The 21,036-nt window shown below is 38.8% G+C and overlaps 1 protein-coding gene across 1 annotated transcript; it reads right to left on the minus strand.

Moving 5' to 3' along the window:
• Positions 1-914: 914 nt before the first annotated feature.
• On the minus strand, positions 915-18,614 carry LOC103712409 (GPI transamidase component PIG-S-like protein). The gene is made up of 13 exons (XM_008798930.6): positions 18,367-18,614; positions 17,579-18,281; positions 16,095-16,179; positions 15,883-15,972; positions 12,900-12,973; positions 10,502-10,586; positions 10,321-10,410; positions 7,705-7,835; positions 3,985-4,066; positions 3,827-3,874; positions 2,179-2,251; positions 1,970-2,073; positions 915-1,510 (listed from the first exon to the last, which is right to left on the minus strand). Exons 1-13 carry the CDS (start codon positions 18,506-18,508, stop codon positions 1,388-1,390), a joined length of 1,830 nt encoding a protein of 609 aa, XP_008797152.5. The 5' UTR covers positions 18,509-18,614; the 3' UTR covers positions 915-1,387.
• Positions 18,615-21,036: the final 2,422 nt, after the last annotated feature.

Raw genomic sequence — 21,036 nt, forward strand, 5'->3', positions numbered from 1 at the left:
CAAGCATGACCTCCAAACTTACATGTTTGTCTCAAGCTTGGCTCAGCCTTAACCATCATAAATTGATACTGGAGTCACACCCAAGCTGTTAACTGAAAGCACCTCCCTCCACACCAAGGCTGCTTCATGGCTAAGGACTGAATCCAATCCAGGTCTTGGCTGAAAATTTTATTTGAGATGAAAGTTAGGACTGTAATCAGCAATAATGGGGCGACATGCAAAGATCTTACCTAATAAAGTATTCGATGCAAACATCGGCAGAAGCATGCATTTGGTGCCAAGTTTTCTTCAAATTTTGGTAAGCCTGCCGTGCATGTTCATGGGTTGAGCCATTGACCATGGCTTTTGCAAGCACGCTTATTTTAATGGGAAGTCCCTTAAAGTTTCATTACATTTTGTGACACAATATTCCGCATAACGCTGCGTTTAGGGGGTTATATGATGAATCCTTATGGCTTGCCATTTTGTAGTGTGTCACATAGTATCACTACATAGCATATCCCTGTTGTATGATATGAAATGTGAATTGACCGTTGGGAACAGCTTGAGAAGAGAGAGTTCTGGAAATTAGCATGGAGGGCAAGGTATCCTTGTGTTTTGTGTGTGCCTGCTTATATAAACATACACTCCAAGAACAATCCATGACCTGACATCAGTCACAGCATAATTTCAGTTCTAAATTGGTATTTGCATTTAAGGGACATCTAACGAACCTGTGGACTGAAATAGGCAAAAGCAGCTAGACCTATGAATTTACTTAATTATTAGGGTGGTGCGATTATGACAGTCTGAAGTTCCAATCTCACTATACATATGCATGGGAGAATGACTAAACTAGTCATAAACTAGTACAAATGCATACAAACATGACGTTCCCTAATCCATTCAATGCAACACTTCAAATGCTAGTGAGCTTTACAATATAGATGGATAATTTGATAAAAATTCAGGATCAAGAAAGAAACAGTTGATGTCAAACCCTTCATTGGAACAAATGGCAAAGAACTCATGCTGGCCATCGATATAAAACATGACGAGATGCATCATTCAGGCCTAGTTTAAAAACAATTAGAGCCTAATTGTTGCAGAAATTACAGTGGCACATCAATTTGCAGTTGTACAAGTCTCATCAAGGTATCGAAGATTCTTTCGCTCTCACCCCCAAGGCTCCAACCTTGGCCTTCAGTTGGATATGTTTGGGATTTTGTTTCCTTCCTGAATCTTGAGCAGCAGTGAACAAGACCCCTGTTATCCCATCAAATTATGGTCTGTGATTACACCAGCATACAAAGATGTGCTCCCTATGCTGCAAACCAAGGCCCTGGGTGACAGCACTGCCGCTCTAGCATAAACCACATTCAACGAAGTAGCAGCGTATGTTGGTGAATTAAGAAGCCGCCGTGGCTTGGTCAGCAGAAAATGCCAAGTACTTTGCTCGCTCTCTCTTGTATCGTTTCAGTTCTTTAATAGCTGCTAGGAGCACATGCAAAGCAACTGGAGCGAAAAAGGGCTGCCAGAATAACAAACAGGAAAAATAATCATATGTTTGTCACGAAATCAAATACATGAAGAGACCACCAAAAATAAACTACACTGGTAAAGAGACATCTTGCCCGGGACCAGAGTTGTTTTAATAAAAGGCAAACATATGATGATCAAAATTTTCAATTAAATGCCCAAGCAAGGTGAAGGCAAAGCTCGGCATCATACCACAAACTTCAGATTTTCGGTACATGCTGGTTCATCCCTAATGGTAAGCATAATTGCAAAATGAAGGGTAACCAAACAGGTCCACAGAGCTATTATTTTGATAGTCTTAGCTATCCAGTTCACAGACTACATCTGACAGCTTTCTAACTTGCATAAGATATGCACAGGATATCTACCTTACAGATTGCATCAAAGACACAGAGCATACAAGTCAATATCATAAGCAGTAGTGCAGCAAACCAAATTACAAAGTACTAACCATGTATATCGCAAAGTAGTGCTCGATGGAGGAATAACTGATTGACATAATGGATGGATGAAAAAATGCATCTTCTGCTAAAGCCCTTGCTTTCCTAGCAGATACTAAAAAATAACAAAAGAAAAAGAGAAAAAAGAGAAGCATCAATTATACGCTTGTCTTGCTTGTGCATGCATTAGAAAGCAAAAATATACTTCTTATAAAATTACCAGCTGAAGCGTCATATATTCCAAGAGAGGCATTTCTCAGAGCTAAACTTGCTGCTTCAAGTGAAAATTTTACCTGAACAAGCAGATTGCAAGAGCCATATTAAAGCAAAAATATGCACATAATAGGAGGGCATGACTCTAATATAATGGCCAGTGTAATGACTAGATAGGGTAATGTGCAACATCTGGACATATGTGAACTACTCAAAATTTTAACCAAGCATTTGGACCAGTATGCAGCAACTAGAAAACATAAAATAAGGCAGCTATAGAGGATCTTTAATGTCCTATTTTTATTTTTTGCTAACTTATACAACAAACAAGAAACAAAGTAACAAGTCAGCAAATTCTTGTGTTTAGTCTTGACAGAGGAGAAGAATAATATATTTGCCAGAAGCATGAACATTTTCAGAATAATGGGAATCGTATAATGACAAAAACTTTTCTTGGTTGAACATAAAGTTGTGGCGGCATGCACAGGGGCTAGCATACAAGTCTAAACGCATGCAGCAGAAGCTAGCATACAAGTCTAAACAAGCAAAGTAACAAATGAGAAGCCTAAATCTGACAGTACCATTATCTTTTCCTCTTGGCCAAAAGAATATGTGCAGACCAACAAATCAGCATACTACCTTTTTCATTGGTGCCATACTTCACCAACACCTCATGCTGTAGCCAATTCTTATTGAAAACAAACAAACTCACTCTTCCAAGAGCATACACTAGTCGTTTTAGAATTACAGGAACAACCTCATTCAAAGCCACTCCAAGTTGGTATTTAAGAAGTCATTGATCAATCTTTCTTAGTTTTGTGACCTGATCTAGTTGCCACTGGCACCTATAAGCAATGAACTGTGCCTAACATATTGAAAGTTCTAAATAGGCAATCATTGAATTTGTTTAAAAAATTTTGTTTGGTCCATTATCACTCCTACATGTATTAGTTATACAATTTCAAAAAGTCATATAAAGAGAATCCAAACCTCTTAAAAAGAAAATAACCAATAAAATGCAACCAAATTTGGAATGAGCTGAAGATGGCCGCAAACAAATTCTAAAGCAAAGCCAAGTAATAGAAGATTGCTCCAAATGAGCTCAAGTAAAATAACAATAAACATCAAAATGCCCTATATAGCTCTATTTTTTCGTAAAGAGTTTATGATTCAAGTTGATTATCTAAAAAACTTCTTTTTTATGATCTTAGGGGACAACTTCAGGAGTCAAGTGTCACTAGCTCAGGAGGTGCCAGCTTAACAACATGTTCCATGACTGCCCGTCTCATGATGCAAAGAAAAAAAAGGGACTTAAGGACCATTTTAGTTTGACACTGAGTGATCATTTTAGTTCAATACTTAGTGATCATCAAGCCATGTCAACCCATGCCTAACCAGCATGGGTCAATGCAGGCTGACATCACTACTTACCTAGCCAAGTAGCAAATAACAACCAAGTGTCAGGTGCCAGGATTGGGCCCGCATGGTATGTGCCAGCCAGCATGCACAGGCATGGGCTGGCACCTGTAATCATGATTAAACTAAACTTTCATTTTATAAAACATAATGCATCAAACATTTTATTAGATTAATTAACAATAATGATTTTTCAGTAGACCTGATCCATTGGGTATTGAAAGAAATAATGCACACACCTGCTTTCCTATTTCATCCATAATGATCATTCTTGGAAGTGATTGAACCTAAAAAATGATGGAACCAGTCAGAACAAAAATATTGAACATCAAAAAAGGGGGAATAGGATTTTATTTTATGGAAACAATACAAAAACTCAAGGAACTATGAAACATACTAATTTAGAGAGAGACTCAAGTGTAGTGGCACATGAAAGCAGATTGAAGCATGCATGATGTCGATATAACAAATCCAGCTCCCTTCAAACAATAAACACTCAATGTTAGTAGCTGAAAGTTAAAAAAACAAGTCAGGCAAAGTGTTAAAAAAAATACAACAATATGATATCATATTTTACAATAGGTTACAATAATGAATTTGCGAGAGGAAACAGATTAAAATTGAAAGTCTTAATAAATATCTAAAAGTATAATGTACAAATAATATCCAATAAATTTGCAGTCTCACTTGTATTGTTAAAAATTAAGTTCCATGTGTAAGTTATGTTTCATGGCTCTCCCAAGTATCTCCGTTTTCACAAGACAATAACACATGAAAAAAGATTAACAACCAAAAGGCAATATATTTTGTTAGGTAATCTAAAATAAAATATATTTAAATCTTATATTTCAAACAAGGGAAGCAAAATGGAAGAGTTTATGGCTACTCTCAACAGCAGTCCTTAAAAAAATTATGTTTTTGGAGCCACCATATCATGATGAACTGCAATCTGAAAGACTGAATAATTGAGTGGCCGCAGACCAAAATTCACAGATTTTTGCATATCATATTTCAATTTCCTCAAAAGTGGGTAAGAAAGGAAATAAGAAGAATATTATATGCAATATGAGGAGCATTTGCCAGATCACTTCAAAAACAGAAGGCATCCAATAATTTTCATTTTTGAGCAAAAAAAGTAGGGGGAAATCGAACCCACGGCCATAAAATAAAAAAAAGGGAGAGCATAAAACTTGCCATGGTAGGAAAATAAGGCATTCAATATTGGCAATGCTAAGACAACTACAGGACCTTACAAAAAGCCATAGCAGTTCCTACTTAATGAACACGGTACATGCACAAATAGCATGTAAACATACAAAAATGAAGACAAATTCTAGTGCAATGTACCATTTGTTTCTAACCCACCCTTTCCACACCACACCCAGTATATCATTCCCTTATATGGGCTGAAAATACCTAGTAGTGTGGGGTCTTCGCTAAGTTACTCATTCCTTTCGAATAAAATATTAAAAAAAACGAAACAATAGATCCTACAAGTAGCAGGAATTGACAGAGATAAATTTTTCTATTTATAGCTTTCCATCTAAGGAATGTTGAACGGGCCCGTACCAGCCAGTTCCGCCCGTACCGAACCGGTCCGGTCTCTATCCAGTTCGGTTCGGCATTAAAAAATGGTACCGAACGGTACCGGCCCGAATCGGTCCGTACCGGTTCCAAATTTTTTTGGGCTTTTAGATGCGTGAACTAGAATGAACTAGTGGAACCCACTCGGTACCGATTCGTACCGGCTTGAACCAACTGGTACGAACCGGTCCGGTGGCCGACCGGTACCAGTTCGGCGATCCTTATTTCCATCTGTCATGGTACAAGAAAAAATGGATCTTCAAAGACAACCTAAATTGGGATTGAGTTCAAAAGGCCAAAAAATATGATTATAGGAACTACTTAAAACTCAACCTCAACACCAAAATAAGAACATCCTTTTTACTTTAGCTAGATAAGTTGGAATGCAAGTGTTGGTCATGAGGATCAGAAGCCTAACTAAAATTCTTGCAACTAGGAGCTGTAGCAACTAGGTCTAGACTTGGTAGCCTGAAATGAGCGTATGTTGAAGCGGCAAGGTTTGAAAAATTAGGAGGTGGAAGCGCCTAAGTAATGTCTGTATAAAAGAATACAAATACATTGAGTACTAATTATCTTATTTTTTTTTTCTCAATCACAATTCACACCACTCAAGTCCCATTTCCTCTTCTCCTCTCTCCCCTCCATCTCCTTCCTCACTGAGCCTGCCACATCTCCTTATCCTCTCTCTCAAACACATACACCACTGCCTCTCTCTCTCTCCATCCCTCCCTCCCTCCCTCTTCCCTCATCCAACACCTCCCTTATCCTTCCTCCTCGCCCCACCATCACCACCCGCCACATCCTGCCTCTTGTTTCCCCTCTCCTCTTACCCTGTCTCTCTAACACATAACCACCTTCCTCCTCTAGCCTCCTCCACCTCTCTCCCTCTCCTCCATCACTGCCTCCCTCATCCCGCATCCTCCCCCCTCTCTCTCCCCTAATCGTCGCATGTCTTCTCATCCTGCCTACCATCTCCCACCTCTCTGCCTCCCTCCATATACCACCTCCCACCTCCTCTCCCTCTCTCTTGCCCAGCAACCGCCCCTCCTACCTCCTCCTCTTCTCTCTAATTGTGGCCCCTCCTTGTCACCGACCCTCTTTCTTCCCCTACTCACCGCCATCCATGTCTCTCTTCCCCTCATTACCTGTTTCTCTCCACAACATTCAGCAACTCATCCTATATTTGATAGCTTCACTTTGAGAAACCATTGACCTTGGATTTCAAGGAGTCCAGAATCCTAAAAACTAGGAATCGTCTAGATTTGGAGATGGAGATTTCCATGGATGGTGGATCTACCCGTTCAAATAGGTAAGAAATTGCCTTTTATGAAAATTTTCTCTCTTTGAAATTCTTTTGGATTTGTCTTGGAAAGAAGGGTGGCGTTTCCACTCCTTTGGATCCCTGTTTTGGGGATTTTTGGAACCACATTTCCTAGCCGAATACAGTTCATAAACATGGAAATATTCTAGGATGAAAGGGGGAGCAGGCATTTCCTACTTCTAAGGGTATAAAATAAGGGTGCAAGTTATGGTCACTTAAAATATACAAAAATGCAAACATAACTGTCTAGAATTTACACCATTAATCCTGCCCTACAGAAGAGACGGAGAAAAGGGGTACTTCAACCATGCTTTAAAGACAGAACTGCATCTTTAAATAAATAAGCCAAACTTCTTTGACACATTGTAAACTAACATAGTTCTAATAATCACCAATTATAGGTCACTGGTTTCTGTAAAAGTTCAGCAACAAAAGATGCCATCGTGTCAGTGTAGACAAAGAATCACATATATATTAACTGCTGGCAATTGGGTGGATCTCTAGTGAAAAGTCTCTGTAGAAATCACAACTGCTTTGAGAAGATAACTTTCACTTTTGATACCATTGCAATTTGAGCAGCAAGAGGTCTAATGCTTCAATACTGAATAGATGCGCCATTTGGGCTACATTAGACCATAGTCCCTAACATCCATCATATGCATGCATGCAACTATACCTACTTATGTGTAGAATGCAACCATATACAGTTTATATTAATAGTTGAGCAAGAATGCTTGGGGAATGGGTTCGTATAAGATGTCATCTGATAGTTGTAATAAAACCTGCTTCTAGAGATTGAAGTGAAAGCAGTTACAAATCCTTTTGTGATTTTGTCCTATCTGTGCAGTCTCTGTGTACTCTCAGAACTACACTAAAATTTTTGGTAGTCTTGAACAGAAAAGGAAAGACCAAAGATACATTAATAAGTAAACTAATTAGATAGACAATTTTTAGATTGCACAATAACCTTTTGCTGATAACTGAGCACATCATGAAGGTTCACCTAGAGGTTCATAAAGAAATATTAAGTCATATGAATCTGCATATTTAAAACAAAGTTAGAAAATAGGACAAGTTGACACCTAAGATGATATGTAATATCCAGGCAAAGTAGTAAGTGCTTAACTATGCCTGTATAACAAGTTAAAGTATTTTAAAAGTGGCAAGCCATATACCACACCTTAAAACAAACTCAAAATTCTCTCTTCTTACCATTCTGTAAAGCCTCTTTCGCTGTTTAAAAATCTAGATATTCCCATCTCAGTAGCATCAAGATAATTCGATCTAAGACCAAATAAAAGCCGAAGTTGCCCAATAAAAACTTGAAAAATCTTCTGAAGATCCTGTTTAGATCATTGAGTCATGAGTATTCACAATGTATTAGAAGCTATCTTAAAGAGTATGAAGGCAAAAATTGAACTTCAAGTGATTAAATTAGTTAATTTCAAATTTATGGTACTTAATGATGCTTGCACATATGTCAAATGGAAAACATGTGTTTCTTAAATATGACGAATCACAGATAATCTGGAATCATGAAAACAACTATATCAAAAAGAATGACTTCGTGTTTGATATGTAGGCAAAAGAAGATTACTTGTCTAGATCCAAGAAGGGGTGTGGATGTAACTTCCCCAACACGTAGACATGCTCCATACTTCATAGAATAGAGACAAGTCAGAGGGGCAAAATGGACTCCTACCATAGACCGTTCCTTATGGTAATATATCATTTATCTATTATTTGATTAAATATATGATTTTATAAATCTAAAAATTGATTTATCAATTTCAAGACTTTTGCTTTTACACTCTGATCCCTGTCCAGGCTGAATGGCAGGACTTCCATCCTGTCCACCTGGACAGCAATTGCAAGTGGATATTTACCCATCTCGGATCTGGAATTGACCAGAAAACAACTTGCTCGACTCCAAACTTAAGTCAACCTGTTTCAGATATGGAGCGGATATGGACAATGTAAGACCTGAAGAAAAACTGAGCAGACTCAAATCTCATGCAATATGTTTACCCTACCCAACCATATCCTCCTTATTCTAATACTGTTAGTAGTGCCTATACAATGTTATAATTGTTGTTTAGCATAATATGTACATGGTATCATGTCTCAGAAAAAGTAAATGGTAACACTAAGTAACCACATTTATTTATGCAAGTTATCTTTTTTGTTTGGGTTTCTTCCAGCTTGACTAGACTCAATGGCCTATTTGGGAGCAAGCTCCCTGCCAGATCCAGCAGGATCGTTTGACGAGAGAGAATGTGGGGGAAGGGAGGGAGGAGGAGAAGGAAAACAAGAGGACGCTATTCATTTTAAAAAAAAGACCATCCACTGACGGTCCTTTTTTTTTTTGATCCCTTGGGGAGTGGGAGATGGGACCCCACACACTCTCCCTTCTTTCTCTTCCGCTCCCTCCCTCCATTCACCCCGCGCTCCAATCCCAGCCTATCCCACAAGATCTAGCCAAACAGGCCCCAAAAACCTAAAAAACCAGATGGATCAATAAAATAAAGATTAAGTCCAATCAAGTCCCATCTGAATGGAAGAAGATAAGGCTGAGTCCAAATTCTGAGCCAACTCAAAGATGAATCAGGCTTGGGTCGTGCCAGAGACCAATCCAACCCAATTATTTTAGAGCATTAGGTCTCCTGCTATTGTCTCATCTTCTGCATTAAGTCTTTTCTTCACCCTCATTTATAGGACCTACTCCTCAATCCACCATTTCATTTTGGCCTGAAAAAAATTCCTTCTTGTTAAACCTCAACTCAGCACACCACCTAAAGCAAGCAGACCAACCAGTTTGAACTCTAAATGAACTCCCAATATATCATAACCTAATTTATCCAAGTTGATGTGACTGATCCTGACTGTACTATTCTTTGTCATGCAGCCAAACTCTGATAAGGTGTTTGCCTGTGGCCTTAAACCTCCATGGGCTTGCTCAGCTTCATTTTATTTCTTGAAATACAATTATAAGGACCCTAGATTCAAAATAGAAAGGGTAAACACACCAAAATCGCGAAAGGAAAAGGCAGAATGCCCTGTGCAAGTCATTGGAGAAAGGAAAGTTGGTGCCCTTTGCACAGCAGTTACTTAGATGCATTATACACAAAGGATAATAATTGCATCTATTTGTAACGAGCCTCAAATTTGCTATAACTAGTGGCTGTTGTACTAGAAGTCAGAAAAATCCTGATGAAAACTTTATTTTGCTCTTAGAAAAGATATTTGTTTTACAAACTTTATAAACTTATGAATCTATGACAAGAAATGAAGAATCAAAAGGCCATCAGAATTAGATAGCCTGCTCTACCGTATTTTGCTAAATCTTTCACCATTAACAGCAAAATGGAAAATGATCTTAAACAATTTTAGAACTGCAACTAGACATGGACTATATTTCTAATTTGTTTAAAATCTAAAAACAAGGTGATTAGAAAACTACAAACTGAAAAAAAAATTAGCACTTCAGACAGAAAGAATTAGAGAAAGGGTAGAAAATTGTACAAGTTGCAACAGAACTGCAGGCCTAAATCATTTTACATTAAGCAAGGATTTTAAGTGCTGGTGCTGGTAGGCATGCCAGCCACAAGTTGACGGACATGGTGTAAGATGCCAGAATAACAAAAAAACTACTTGATAACTTTTACTGTTAAAGTTATTTAAAGAAGAAATAATAGGTGCTCAACTGATCCATGCTGGATGACCACACAGGCCCAACACCGACCAACACAGACTGGCATTAATCCTTGCCTAAAAGATACATATAAAGTAGCAACAATTTTCAAACAAAATAGAAGTTATCATTCTGACCTGAGTTGATATGATACTTTCAGTAAGATGTGTCCTTTGAGAATCCTTCAAACACATAGGTGGGTTCCAAACAACAACACCTCCCCACATCTACAGTATCATCAATAGAACTTTGTTAATAAATAGTACAAATAAAATGAATTGGATTATAAAGGAAAGAAAGAAATGGATTATCACTCACTGGAGATATAAAACCATTAGTTTTGGAAGTCTCTCCATCTGGAAGCTGTAACACAAGTGGGCATTCCCTCGCAGATGGTACATATCTAATGATAGTAGGAAAGAAACGTTACATTGCTTGCTTTAGAAATAGATCATTTTTGCATGTACTACTGGATCTGGATGTTCAGTTTCATAAACTGTCCTTGGTTTTTCTTCCATGAGTACAAACAAAGGGAATATTGAGAAACATAGATGTTAAAGAGAAACCCATATGTGCCCTTTTTCTCATTGGATGACCAACTAGCCAATCCTCATGAACCCTTATCCATTCGCCCACCCTTTTCTACAGTCTCAACCCCAAAACCAGACCCATTGATCCATCTAGAACCCATCCAAACCCCAGATTTAGGGGTTGTTGTGACTCCATACGGCAACAGCCTTGTCTAAGGTTTATTCTCCCCTTGCTTCCCTACTACAAGACTTCTAAGAACATTATCAAGTTCTTGACTAGGGGAGTTATTTCTGCTTCAACTGCTGATTGGATTTGCTTCTAACACTTGAAGGCAAGGTTGGCTGAACTGTCCCAAACCGGGCGGTTCAGGCAGTACCAAACCGAACCAGTCAAGAACCGGAATAGTTCGGCCAGTCTAGACGGTTCGACCTTAATAAAACTGCTCCCCCAGCCCCTCCACGGCCTCGAATTCCCAGCATGATCTCTCTCTCCCCTAGGGTTTCGATCTCCAACCTCGCTGGTACACCGTCTCTCAATCTCTTGATGAAGGCCCTTTCATCCCCCTTCTAATTGCCTTCCGTTGCCACAAAGAACCAGAACCATAGCTGCCGCTCTCCTCGACCCATGACGGTACCAGCCACTCTCCTCAGCCCATGATGGTGCCGACCGCTCTCCCTCCCCCTCTCTCTCCCCTCCCTCCCTCCCTCCCCCTCTCTCTCCTAAAGTTCTGATCTCTACCCTTTGCCGATACGCCACCTCTCAATCTCTCAATAAAGGCCCTCTCGCCCCCCCTTCCGATGGCCTTTTGTCGCTAGAAAGCCTTTTGCTATGAAGAACCGGAGCTCCCCCCCCCAAAATGGCTGCTGCTCTCCTCAAACCACACCAGTACCAGCCACTATCCCTCGCTCTCTCCCCCTCCCTCCCTCCCTCTCCCTCTGTCTTCCTCTCTCTCCTCCCTCTCTCCCTCTTCCCCCTGTTTTCATTTGCCCCGAACGGCAAATATGTACTCGTACGATGCCGAGCCAGTCGCCTACCGATACAACCCCTGGTACTGGCTTGGCAAGCCTTGCTTGAAGGTGCCTATCAGGTGACAAACAAACACCCTCTCGTAGATACTTATTGAAAATTGTTCTTGCATTGGGTTTTCTATCAGCATAGTGTTTTATTTGCTTAGCTATTCTAAATCTGATCTCGACTTTATTATTTTCGAGCATTATTTTAGCTCTCAAGGCCCAGTTCACATTGAATATTAGGACCTTCAAGTGGAAAGATGCTCAAAGCCTGCCTTTTATTTTTCAATCTTTGCTCTCACTATTTAAATGTTTGTGCATTGCATCATCTTAGGACAACACAAAGAGTCTAACCTCTTTAGGTTGTTCTATGTAACTTGCACAAGGTGATCGCTGTTGTAAGTTTGAGATTCATCAGCACCAAACTAGGAATCGTTTTGGCATTGTCAGTGCTCACTTTGCCAAGTATTTGTGTCAGATGAGTAGGAACCAAAAGTAACATGAATGCAAGTTGGGAGGAAGGATTTAAAAAAGGCTTGCAATGATACTGAGGTTACTTTATTAGAAATGGTTGGCAAAATTTCACTCACCGAATAGCTGGGGCAAGGCTTAGGGAATATGCTATGGTTTGTTTATGAAGATTGTCTCTTAAAAAACATGTAAGTCGGTGAATGAAGAACTCTGCCATAAAACTGGATGTCAATCATTAGTGGACAATAATATGATAACAAGTCTGTCTTGGAAGGCTCTCCCATACCCATTACATATGCTAACCCTTGTTCCATAATCATATAGGCTAATATAAAATTCCATCATTGTGACTCCACAAAAATTCCTAGAACTTTGAAAGGATGAGGTTTAAAGAGCTATATTAGGATGCAAAAGCAGAAGAAGGTGATGCTTATCACATGACAGTTTGTACATTCCAACTTCCATAATGTTCAAGCACATATAATCAAACAAAAACTGCACTTATAACTAGCATAAAATTATTAGCATCACACCTATAGCTATAAGTGCAGTGTAATATAGTTCAGGAAATATGATAAACATTTTTTCATGAATGGTAAAACAGATAAGCTCTGAAAGAATAAAGTCGCCAAATAACAAATTAACAACATAACAAGACAAACAAAAATAAAATAAGATGCAGGACAATGGATGAAAAAATATACACCACAAATTGTAGAACTTTTGATCGTCCAGCAGCTGCAATAGATGTATCCAAATGCCACTCATTTGAATTTACCTGTAAATTTTGTCTCAAAACCACTTTCAGAATTTTGCAAAGAGAAAAATATCTTAAAACAGAAGGTTGAAGATATACTAAGGAAATAACAGAAAAGTATCGTAATATACAAAACACAACATTTGAAAGGCAAGAATTGCATCCTCAAGGAATATCTTAAAACAGAAGGTTGAAGATATACTAAGGAATAACAGAAAAGTATCGTAATATACAAAACACAACATTTGAAAGGCAAGAATTGCATCCTCAAGGAAAATATTTAAGAAGCTTGTTTACATTTTTTATAAATTTTATTTATAATCCCTATACTAGTGAAAGTACATTCTGGCAATATAGCTCAGCATTTCATCTGTTTAAATTGGTGAATCGGCAAATTGTAGCTTTCCACAAAATTTGACAATATGTTGCTTTCATCTACTCCGCATAGGTTGTGATATGATATGCTAGAATATAGAAGAAAGTTCGAAGGTGAAAAGATCTTACATTCCCAAAGCCCCCTAACAAGGCAGATAATAGAAGTCCATTTGATAAAAAAAGTTCTACCAAGTATCCAAGAAAATAAAATTATAAAAGCAGAACTGCAATAACTGCTATCATAGCATCCAAAAAGACAAACCACTGACTCCATGTTTGAGAATGCACAGTTAATATTCGTGAACCCCTAATAATTTGGCCCATAAGAATATTTTCTTACTCGATTGACACAAGTCACTGTATCCTCCAATTTCCAGTTAAAAACTATAATTTCACCACCATAAAATCTCATGTGGCATTAATTTCGAAATTGCAAGATTCTCCTTCATAGATTTCCTTTTCACCCTTCCTTTAGAGCTGCAAGGACACAGATGGAAAACACCAACTTGTAGCTTAATTTTTGAAGATCTTACACCTAACTCCAGAGTCAGATTAAGTGAATCATCTTCCACACTGCCAAGCTTGCAATTTTATAGCCTTAGTCTAAATATGCCGCTCAGAACTACACTTTGATTTTCAAGGGGACATGAGATAAGGATAGATTCCTACTATCAGAAAATAAGTCTCCCATTTCAGAAACATAACCAATTTAGTTACAGATAATCCTTCCTGGGTCCATCATCAAATGCACTGACTGCCAGTGCCAGCTGTATGCCTTAAAAAACAAGCTAAGAAGCTAGGGAAGTATACATGCGTCTGTATAGATAAACATACATTATACATGTAATAATTAGTAACCCAGGACCTTTTCTCTAGCACAAAAAAGAAAAAGATTATGACCAAAAGAAAATAACCCTTTCCCTACTTCATTTCCAATACCAGTCATGGAAAAGGGCACTTGACATGTTGTATGCTGCTTTGGAATATAGCCTTTCATTCTCTGATGTTCTCTGCTTCACAATCTTCCTACAATGTTGTCCCTTCTTCTAAGGCCTTGAATTCTAATCCACCTATCTGGTACCTCTAGATGCCCAGCACCATTGAAACCAGCTGCCATCATTACTTGAACCTCATTTTAAGAAGAGCTGATTGCTGAGCACAGGATCCTCTCTCTCTCTCTCTAGAGAGAGAGAGAGAGAGAGAGAGAGACCTGAAATCTACGAAATGAAATGAAGACTTTGTCAGGATTGCCATCATGAGTTAACCTTTTTCCCCAAAAGATAGCATCTTACCATCCCAAAAAGCTATCTGTCAAACTCTGGGCTATTTTATGTGCATCTAATGTAATATGTTCAATATGACATCCTTCAACAATTTTATCAAATCCAACGAGTTTTCTACAATATATTTTTTTTCCGAATTGGTAATTAGATGAACCAGATGCCTATGAATCTTTGTAAGCATCCTACTTGATAACAAGTTTTGAGACAAGGAAATGCCTTACCATACAATTTTATTATTCTTAGATGAATAACATGGTGAAAATTTGCAAGAAAATGATGTGGAGGTCAGACCAAAAAGCAATAGTGCGTTTTAATCAAACATGTTGAATAGCAAAGATGAAGTTTACATTGCCAGAGATTGAATATTTGCATTAATGTGTCTTCGCTAATAGTTTCAATTACCTTTTTTTCTAAATGAAGGTCCAGAATTTTCAAACTTGGCTAACGTAAGCTGAAATTTCTTTGTGTATTTTTGAGCCAAGCTCCAGACTGTTGCCTGCACCCTTAATTTTAGCCTAGAGTTACCCACACCCGACACTTCAACATGGAAACTGATATGATACTCAGACACAGCACCACAAGGAGTTTTTAGATATCAAAAGGATCCAGCACCTAGAGACACACCTAAGCACAACAAATGAATCCAAGACCATGTAGCGTAGGCTCATAATGATCCTCTGAGCATTTCAATCAGATAAAACTTAAAAGTCTGTCCTAGATAATGTATAATAATTATAAGTTTAGAAGGTGGACCCATCATTCTGCTCCTTTTAGTATGTCATCTTATTGAGGATATTTAAGTCTGTTTAAATGCCTCACAGGTTGTCACTTGAATATTCAGAATATGGTTGGCAGTGAGAAGATATAATGGTGGGTTGAGAAGAATTTTGCTAACTAGGGAAACTATGGATCATAAAATCCCCAAGAGAATACTAATTGAAAATCACATTCTACAAGGAATTCGGTACACAATATTTTTGGGACTGTAACATTTGAGAACTTCCCCAATTGCAACAATTTCTACTCTCTTGTCCATTCTCATCATCTAAAGTCGGTTCTTTGAGGTGTTTATCCAATGGATATTTGGTTCCGACATCCATATTATAAGCCCCTAAAGATGATGCTAAAAAACACTTCTTTAATGTTAATGCAGCAAATTGAAAGAAGAATGACATTTAAATAAAAGGATAACATCAAACAAATGTTAGTTAATTCCAACATATAGAAAATTGATACAACAAAAACATTAATATAGCAGATTAAGAAACATACAAAGAAAGGAAGATCTCTCATGCTAAAGATGTAGCTACCCAATTTCTTGTCCCAATAAGAAATAGATGACTTTGGAGTATGGTATAAAACCTGCCAATCAAATGCAAAACATTAGCAATACAAGATCTCATTGCAAAACTAAAGAAATGAAGAACTTCACCAATGGATTAAAGTTCAATTCCTTTTCTAATATAAACAACAGATTGGACTACCTGACTTTCTACACTTATGTTTGCTATAGGTGCCAAGGCCTCCACTATAGGAGCCAACATGATTTTTACTATCTTTTGGAACTCCCTGGAAGTAGAAGGAAGGGTTGTCAGCATTTTGATCAATTGAAGGCAAGAAGCAATTGTGTGCAAGAATCAAAACCACGGTCAGCCAAACCAACCTATACCACTCGTACGTACTGATAATGTATCAGTACAAGACTGAGATTTGGTTCAGTATATGAGACGAACCAGTCCATACTGGTCCGAATCAAGTAAAACTGCTCCGTACTTCCCAGCACCAACCCGCACCGCCCGCTTTCAGGTGGTACCATGGCTAGGAGTGAGAAGTGTTCAATACATGGCATAAACTGCACTGTGCCAAGCAGGTACAGTACAGATAATACAAGAAAGTGAAACCTTAATAGTTACCAAAGGGTTAAGGGGAATAAAATGAGCACAAGTAATATGGATTTAATATAATTATCAATGATTTCAATTGTGCATATGTAAATATATTGATCTCAATAAATTGTTCAAAATTGATGAAAAGTTAAAACTGATAAATAGCAAACATGTGGAACCATTAAATCTCTAATTCACCAAATCCATAGAATTCAAGTAAAATTTAAGCCTTCTGCAAATAAACTCTTCTAAAGAAGTTAACGAGCTACATAAAGCAAGGTATGTACATGTTAGCACATACATTTTAACTATTCTCACTTTGTTATAAATAATAAAAGTCCATATAAAGATGGAGGTGCAATGATAAAAGGCTTGAGTTGACAAGCGCAATGGCGCGGGTTCAAATCCTAACCTCTTCCTTCTCTTGCTATTTCTCTTGCAATGTAAAAGTGGCAACAACTCCAGACTAGCCAAACATTTCTGGCTGAACAACTAAATCGCATGGGCCGAGCCCTTTCTCTCTCTCCCCACTCTCTGGTCCTCCCCCCACAACCCAAATCCCTCTCAAGGTTTGACCTCTTATTTCACCACCTTCATCCACTCTCAGGTGCAAGGTAAGGCAAGGAAAGGATGCATGATAAAGTGTAGCCTCCTTTTTGTGCACCTAACATGGAACTAGTTCCCTCTATTTTCTTGTTTTCCTCAAAATTCTCTTCAACAACAATTTTTGATTTTTTCCTATATTTTCTTTCGATCTGCTCCTTCAGCAATAGCACCTATTATTGCTGCCCGCAAACTACGAATCAATGTATATTTTACTCATAAACGACCCCAATTTTGCACAGACTTTATAATATATTCTTCTGATGAGCACTATATTTATTTGTTATTTTATTGATTAGATGAGATGCTAATCATGTAGCTCGGCTTATTTAATTTTCAAGCCTGTTTAATACTTTGCTCTTCCCTAGGAAACAACAATAGTCATTATATTCATATAAAGCGGTGAAAAAATGAATTAGAAAAAACAATTTGTGATTTTTGAATAACTCAACAGAAAAGATTGTGAGTATTCTCCTTACCAATAATAAACCCAGTCACTGGGATCAGCATTCAACAGGCTGAATGAAAGAACAACACCCCCATCTGCACCAACCGGCATGAACTCTCCTTTACCCATCTCCCCTACCTTCTTCCCACTATTCATGAAAATCTCAACAAATATCTTCCCGATTACTGAAACCACCTCTGCGTCCGAGACCTTGCCCACCATCCATGCATGCCGATGCTTCCCCACCACAACCCTCACCCCCTCTCCACCAATCTCCCTCTCAATCACCACAACAGTGTAAACTCTCCCACTGCCCGACCCTAAACACTCGCCGCCTTCCCTCAGCGCCGAGTCCAGCAGCTCATCCACATCCTCATCACCACCCCCCAAACCGGAGGAATCCGCCACGCCGCACCTCCAGAGGCAGGCATCCCCCGCACCGTCGGAGCTCCGAACGCATCCCGCGCTGGAATCGATTGTCACCGAGACGGAAAAATTCTTCCCACAGCCACCGCAGACCGGATCGTTGCTGGTTCTGTTGACCAGATCTTCAGAGATCAGAGATTCCAGCCGGTCGGCGAGGAATCGGTCGCCTTCGGGACGGAGAAGGACGGCTTGGAAGCGGCAGGGGAGGGTGGGGCGGTCGGACTGGAGGCGGCTTGAGAGGGAGTCGATAGAGCGGAAGGGGAGGGGAGATCGGTAGATTTCCGTGGATTTGAGGAGGAAAGGGAGGCCTGGGGGAGAAGGGAGACAGGGTTTAGAGAGAGGGAGACAACGAGAGGAACAGCCCTAGAAATGGAGAGGAGAGAGGGGAAATACCTGAGAGGAAGGAAAGGAGGACGGAGAGGGTGAGGAGGAGGCGCTTGGTGCCTGGTCTGGTGGTCCGGCGGGTGGAGTCGCCGTCGGCAGCGGCCGCGGAAGGAGGACGAGGGTTTGGAGCGTCGCCGGAATCTTCCGCCATCTGTGGAGTCCAGAAGAGGTTTCGGGTTGGCTGTAATTCTTGCGTAATAGGAGTATAGGGAAAAAGGATAGTCGGCCAGCGGTGGCGACTTTATTCAAGAAATGGTGAGATATCCAAGAAATGGTGAGAAAGTAGAAAAGCTGCATTTTCCTCTAAATACATATTTTTAATTATTTATTAAGTTCATAAGGTTGTTCATTACGCTAGAATTACAGCCCGGTGTTGTTTTTTTAAGCCCATTTTTTGATGGGTAAATATCATAAAAAAAAAAAGGCCGACTTTTTCATTGTCCAATTTATTTATATACTTATATTTCTCTAGATAGGTAAATTATTTTGTTTCAACCTATTAACCTTTGCTACCTTTTTAAGAAGGCTCTTCATTTATTTCGCCTCAAGTTAGAAAGGGTAGGAGCTTGTTGACCCTTTTCAAAGGCTAACCCGTGGAAAGTTACAGCAAATATATGCCCATAACGACTTATGGTAATAAGAAAGTTGTACAAATAAATGAAAGAGTTCTCGTAATTAAAACTAAGAAAAACAAAGAGAGCTAGTAAAGAGCTCTGTAATAGAAAAAAGAAAAAAAAAATCAATCCTTCTAGTTCTTCGCTACCAATTGATATGTTTTGTCCTGGCTCCCTGATCCTCACTTTTTTTTAGTATTCAAATTACATTCAAATTCTAATTTTGATTTTGGTCGTGAACTAAACACGTTGGAGGATACGGTTATTCCAATTCACATTCCAATCCATTCCGAATCCAATTCTAATGGTGAGTCAATTGCGCCCTAAACTTCCTTATTGAATAAAATTATAAAAAGATACAATGCCCAATCCTCAAAAAAAAGAAGAAGAAGAAAAAAATTGCTTCAAAGTTGGCATATGCCAGGATGTATTGGAGAATTGAACCTTTATACCATGAAACCATCACGAATCACCCATGCAAGAATCGCACCAACCATCTCGTCAGCTGTACAGAGAAAACTTTTTGGCTACGAATATCAGGCACCATAGCATCAATCGTGGAAATTTTGGCAGTCCCGGTCAACTGCTATCCATTCCTTTCAGCTGGGAAGCAATTGAGCTTATTCAGGACTATGCGGACCTCAAAGTTTGAGTACTTGAAAATGGACATGAATCTTTCTGCTGCTGGCCCATAGAGAAAAAAAAAAAAAAGTGGGAAGAGTGTTGTTTTTTTCTCTTTTTTTTTTTTTTTGGTACAACGGCGGCTCACATCCTACGGATGTGGATATGGCCAACAGAATCCGAAAACAATAAAACAGAAAAAGACTGCGGCACTATGTCGCCCTCCCTCCAAACAAAACCTCCAGAATGGTGAGCCGCATAGGAAGCGACCCAATCAGCTGCACAGTTCGCTTCCCTGTAGACGTGTGTAGCTTGATGGGTGCCACACGCCTGCAGAAGTCTACGAATATCCAGAAACAGCGGCCTGCCCTCACCTGCACAACTCCACCCCCTGATCCAGTCTTGACGCCTTGTAACATTTCACTCAAAAGATGTCAGGTTTCAAGGGCTAATAATAAGTCAGCTCTTTGTCAACTTGCACCTGTTTCAAAAACAGTTTCACAAGACAACCCCATGGCTGATCCTCCCTTCGGTCATAAATCTAATCAATGCAATTTGGATCATCTACTTCAACCACTCAAACCACCAAAAAATTATACCCTACATCATATTTACTGCATCAATGGTGCACCACACCAATCTTATTTTGACATGTCGCACCTTAATACCACCTCAGCATGAGTCAGAGGAGAGGAGAATCGGGCGCTCAGCCTGCTTTCCTGATAAAAAAATTTTTGACCCATTCTTAGCCTAGTGATATGTTGAAATGGAATTGATATGATGCACCATTAACGTAGTGCATATGATGTAGGATATAATTTCTTCAAACCACCTTCTAAATAGATGGCTCATCCTCACACACTTTTTATGGAGAAATTATTAGTTGGATTAGGTCTACAGTGGACTACTAATAAATTTTTTCTAGCTTTTGTTGCTATTACGCATAAAAAGAAAAAAAAAAAGAGAAAGAAAAGAGATTACTATTTTATATGTTGCTTTTTGGTTGGACCAGCAATAATTCTTAATGATCTCTGTTATATTTAACAACAAAGAGAACCAAAAACAGAAAAGGGAAGAAAAAGCAAACAAACTCTTAGTGATGTGCATCCCGTCTGTTGTTATCATTGGATACCACCTAACTTCTTGAAACTAAAACTGCCATTTGATGAAACTTTTAAAATGGTCATGTTTTCTAATTTAATTGGAGTTTGTTTTCTCATCATATGTTATTTAGTGAATCAAACATCATGGATTTGAATCCTGTTGAATTGTACCATGAAATCTATAAACACAACCAAATCAATAATAAAGGTTTTAAGCTATAATGGCAACCCTTTTGACTTACAGGTACAATTTTCATTACCCTTTCCATTTGTAGAATTGTCCTATTGGCACATTATCCATTGGGACATCAATACTTCCATTTATCATTTTTATTATCATA

Source organism: Phoenix dactylifera, chromosome 11 (assembly GCF_051530095.1).
Source record: "Phoenix dactylifera cultivar Ajwa chromosome 11, Ajwa_hap1_PhDact_Kaust_v1.1, whole genome shotgun sequence".
In the NCBI taxonomy this organism is placed as follows: domain Eukaryota; kingdom Viridiplantae; phylum Streptophyta; class Magnoliopsida; order Arecales; family Arecaceae; genus Phoenix; species Phoenix dactylifera.

What these genes read in the sequence shown, in the direction of transcription:
- LOC103712409 (XM_008798930.6), bottom strand. Translation starts at nt 18,508, where the DNA reads ATGGCGGAAGATTCCGGCGACGCTCCAAACCCTCGTCCTCCTTCCGCG. An exon ending in AGTGACTGGGTTTATTATTG is followed by an intron (nt 16,180 to 17,578) that starts GTAAGGAGAATA and finishes TTCTACTTCCAG; the next exon opens with GGAGTTCCAAAAGATAGTAA. An exon ending in AATATATGACGCTTCAGCTG is followed by an intron (nt 2,074 to 2,178) that starts GTAATTTTATAA and finishes GTTATTTTTTAG; the next exon opens with TATCTGCTAGGAAAGCAAGG.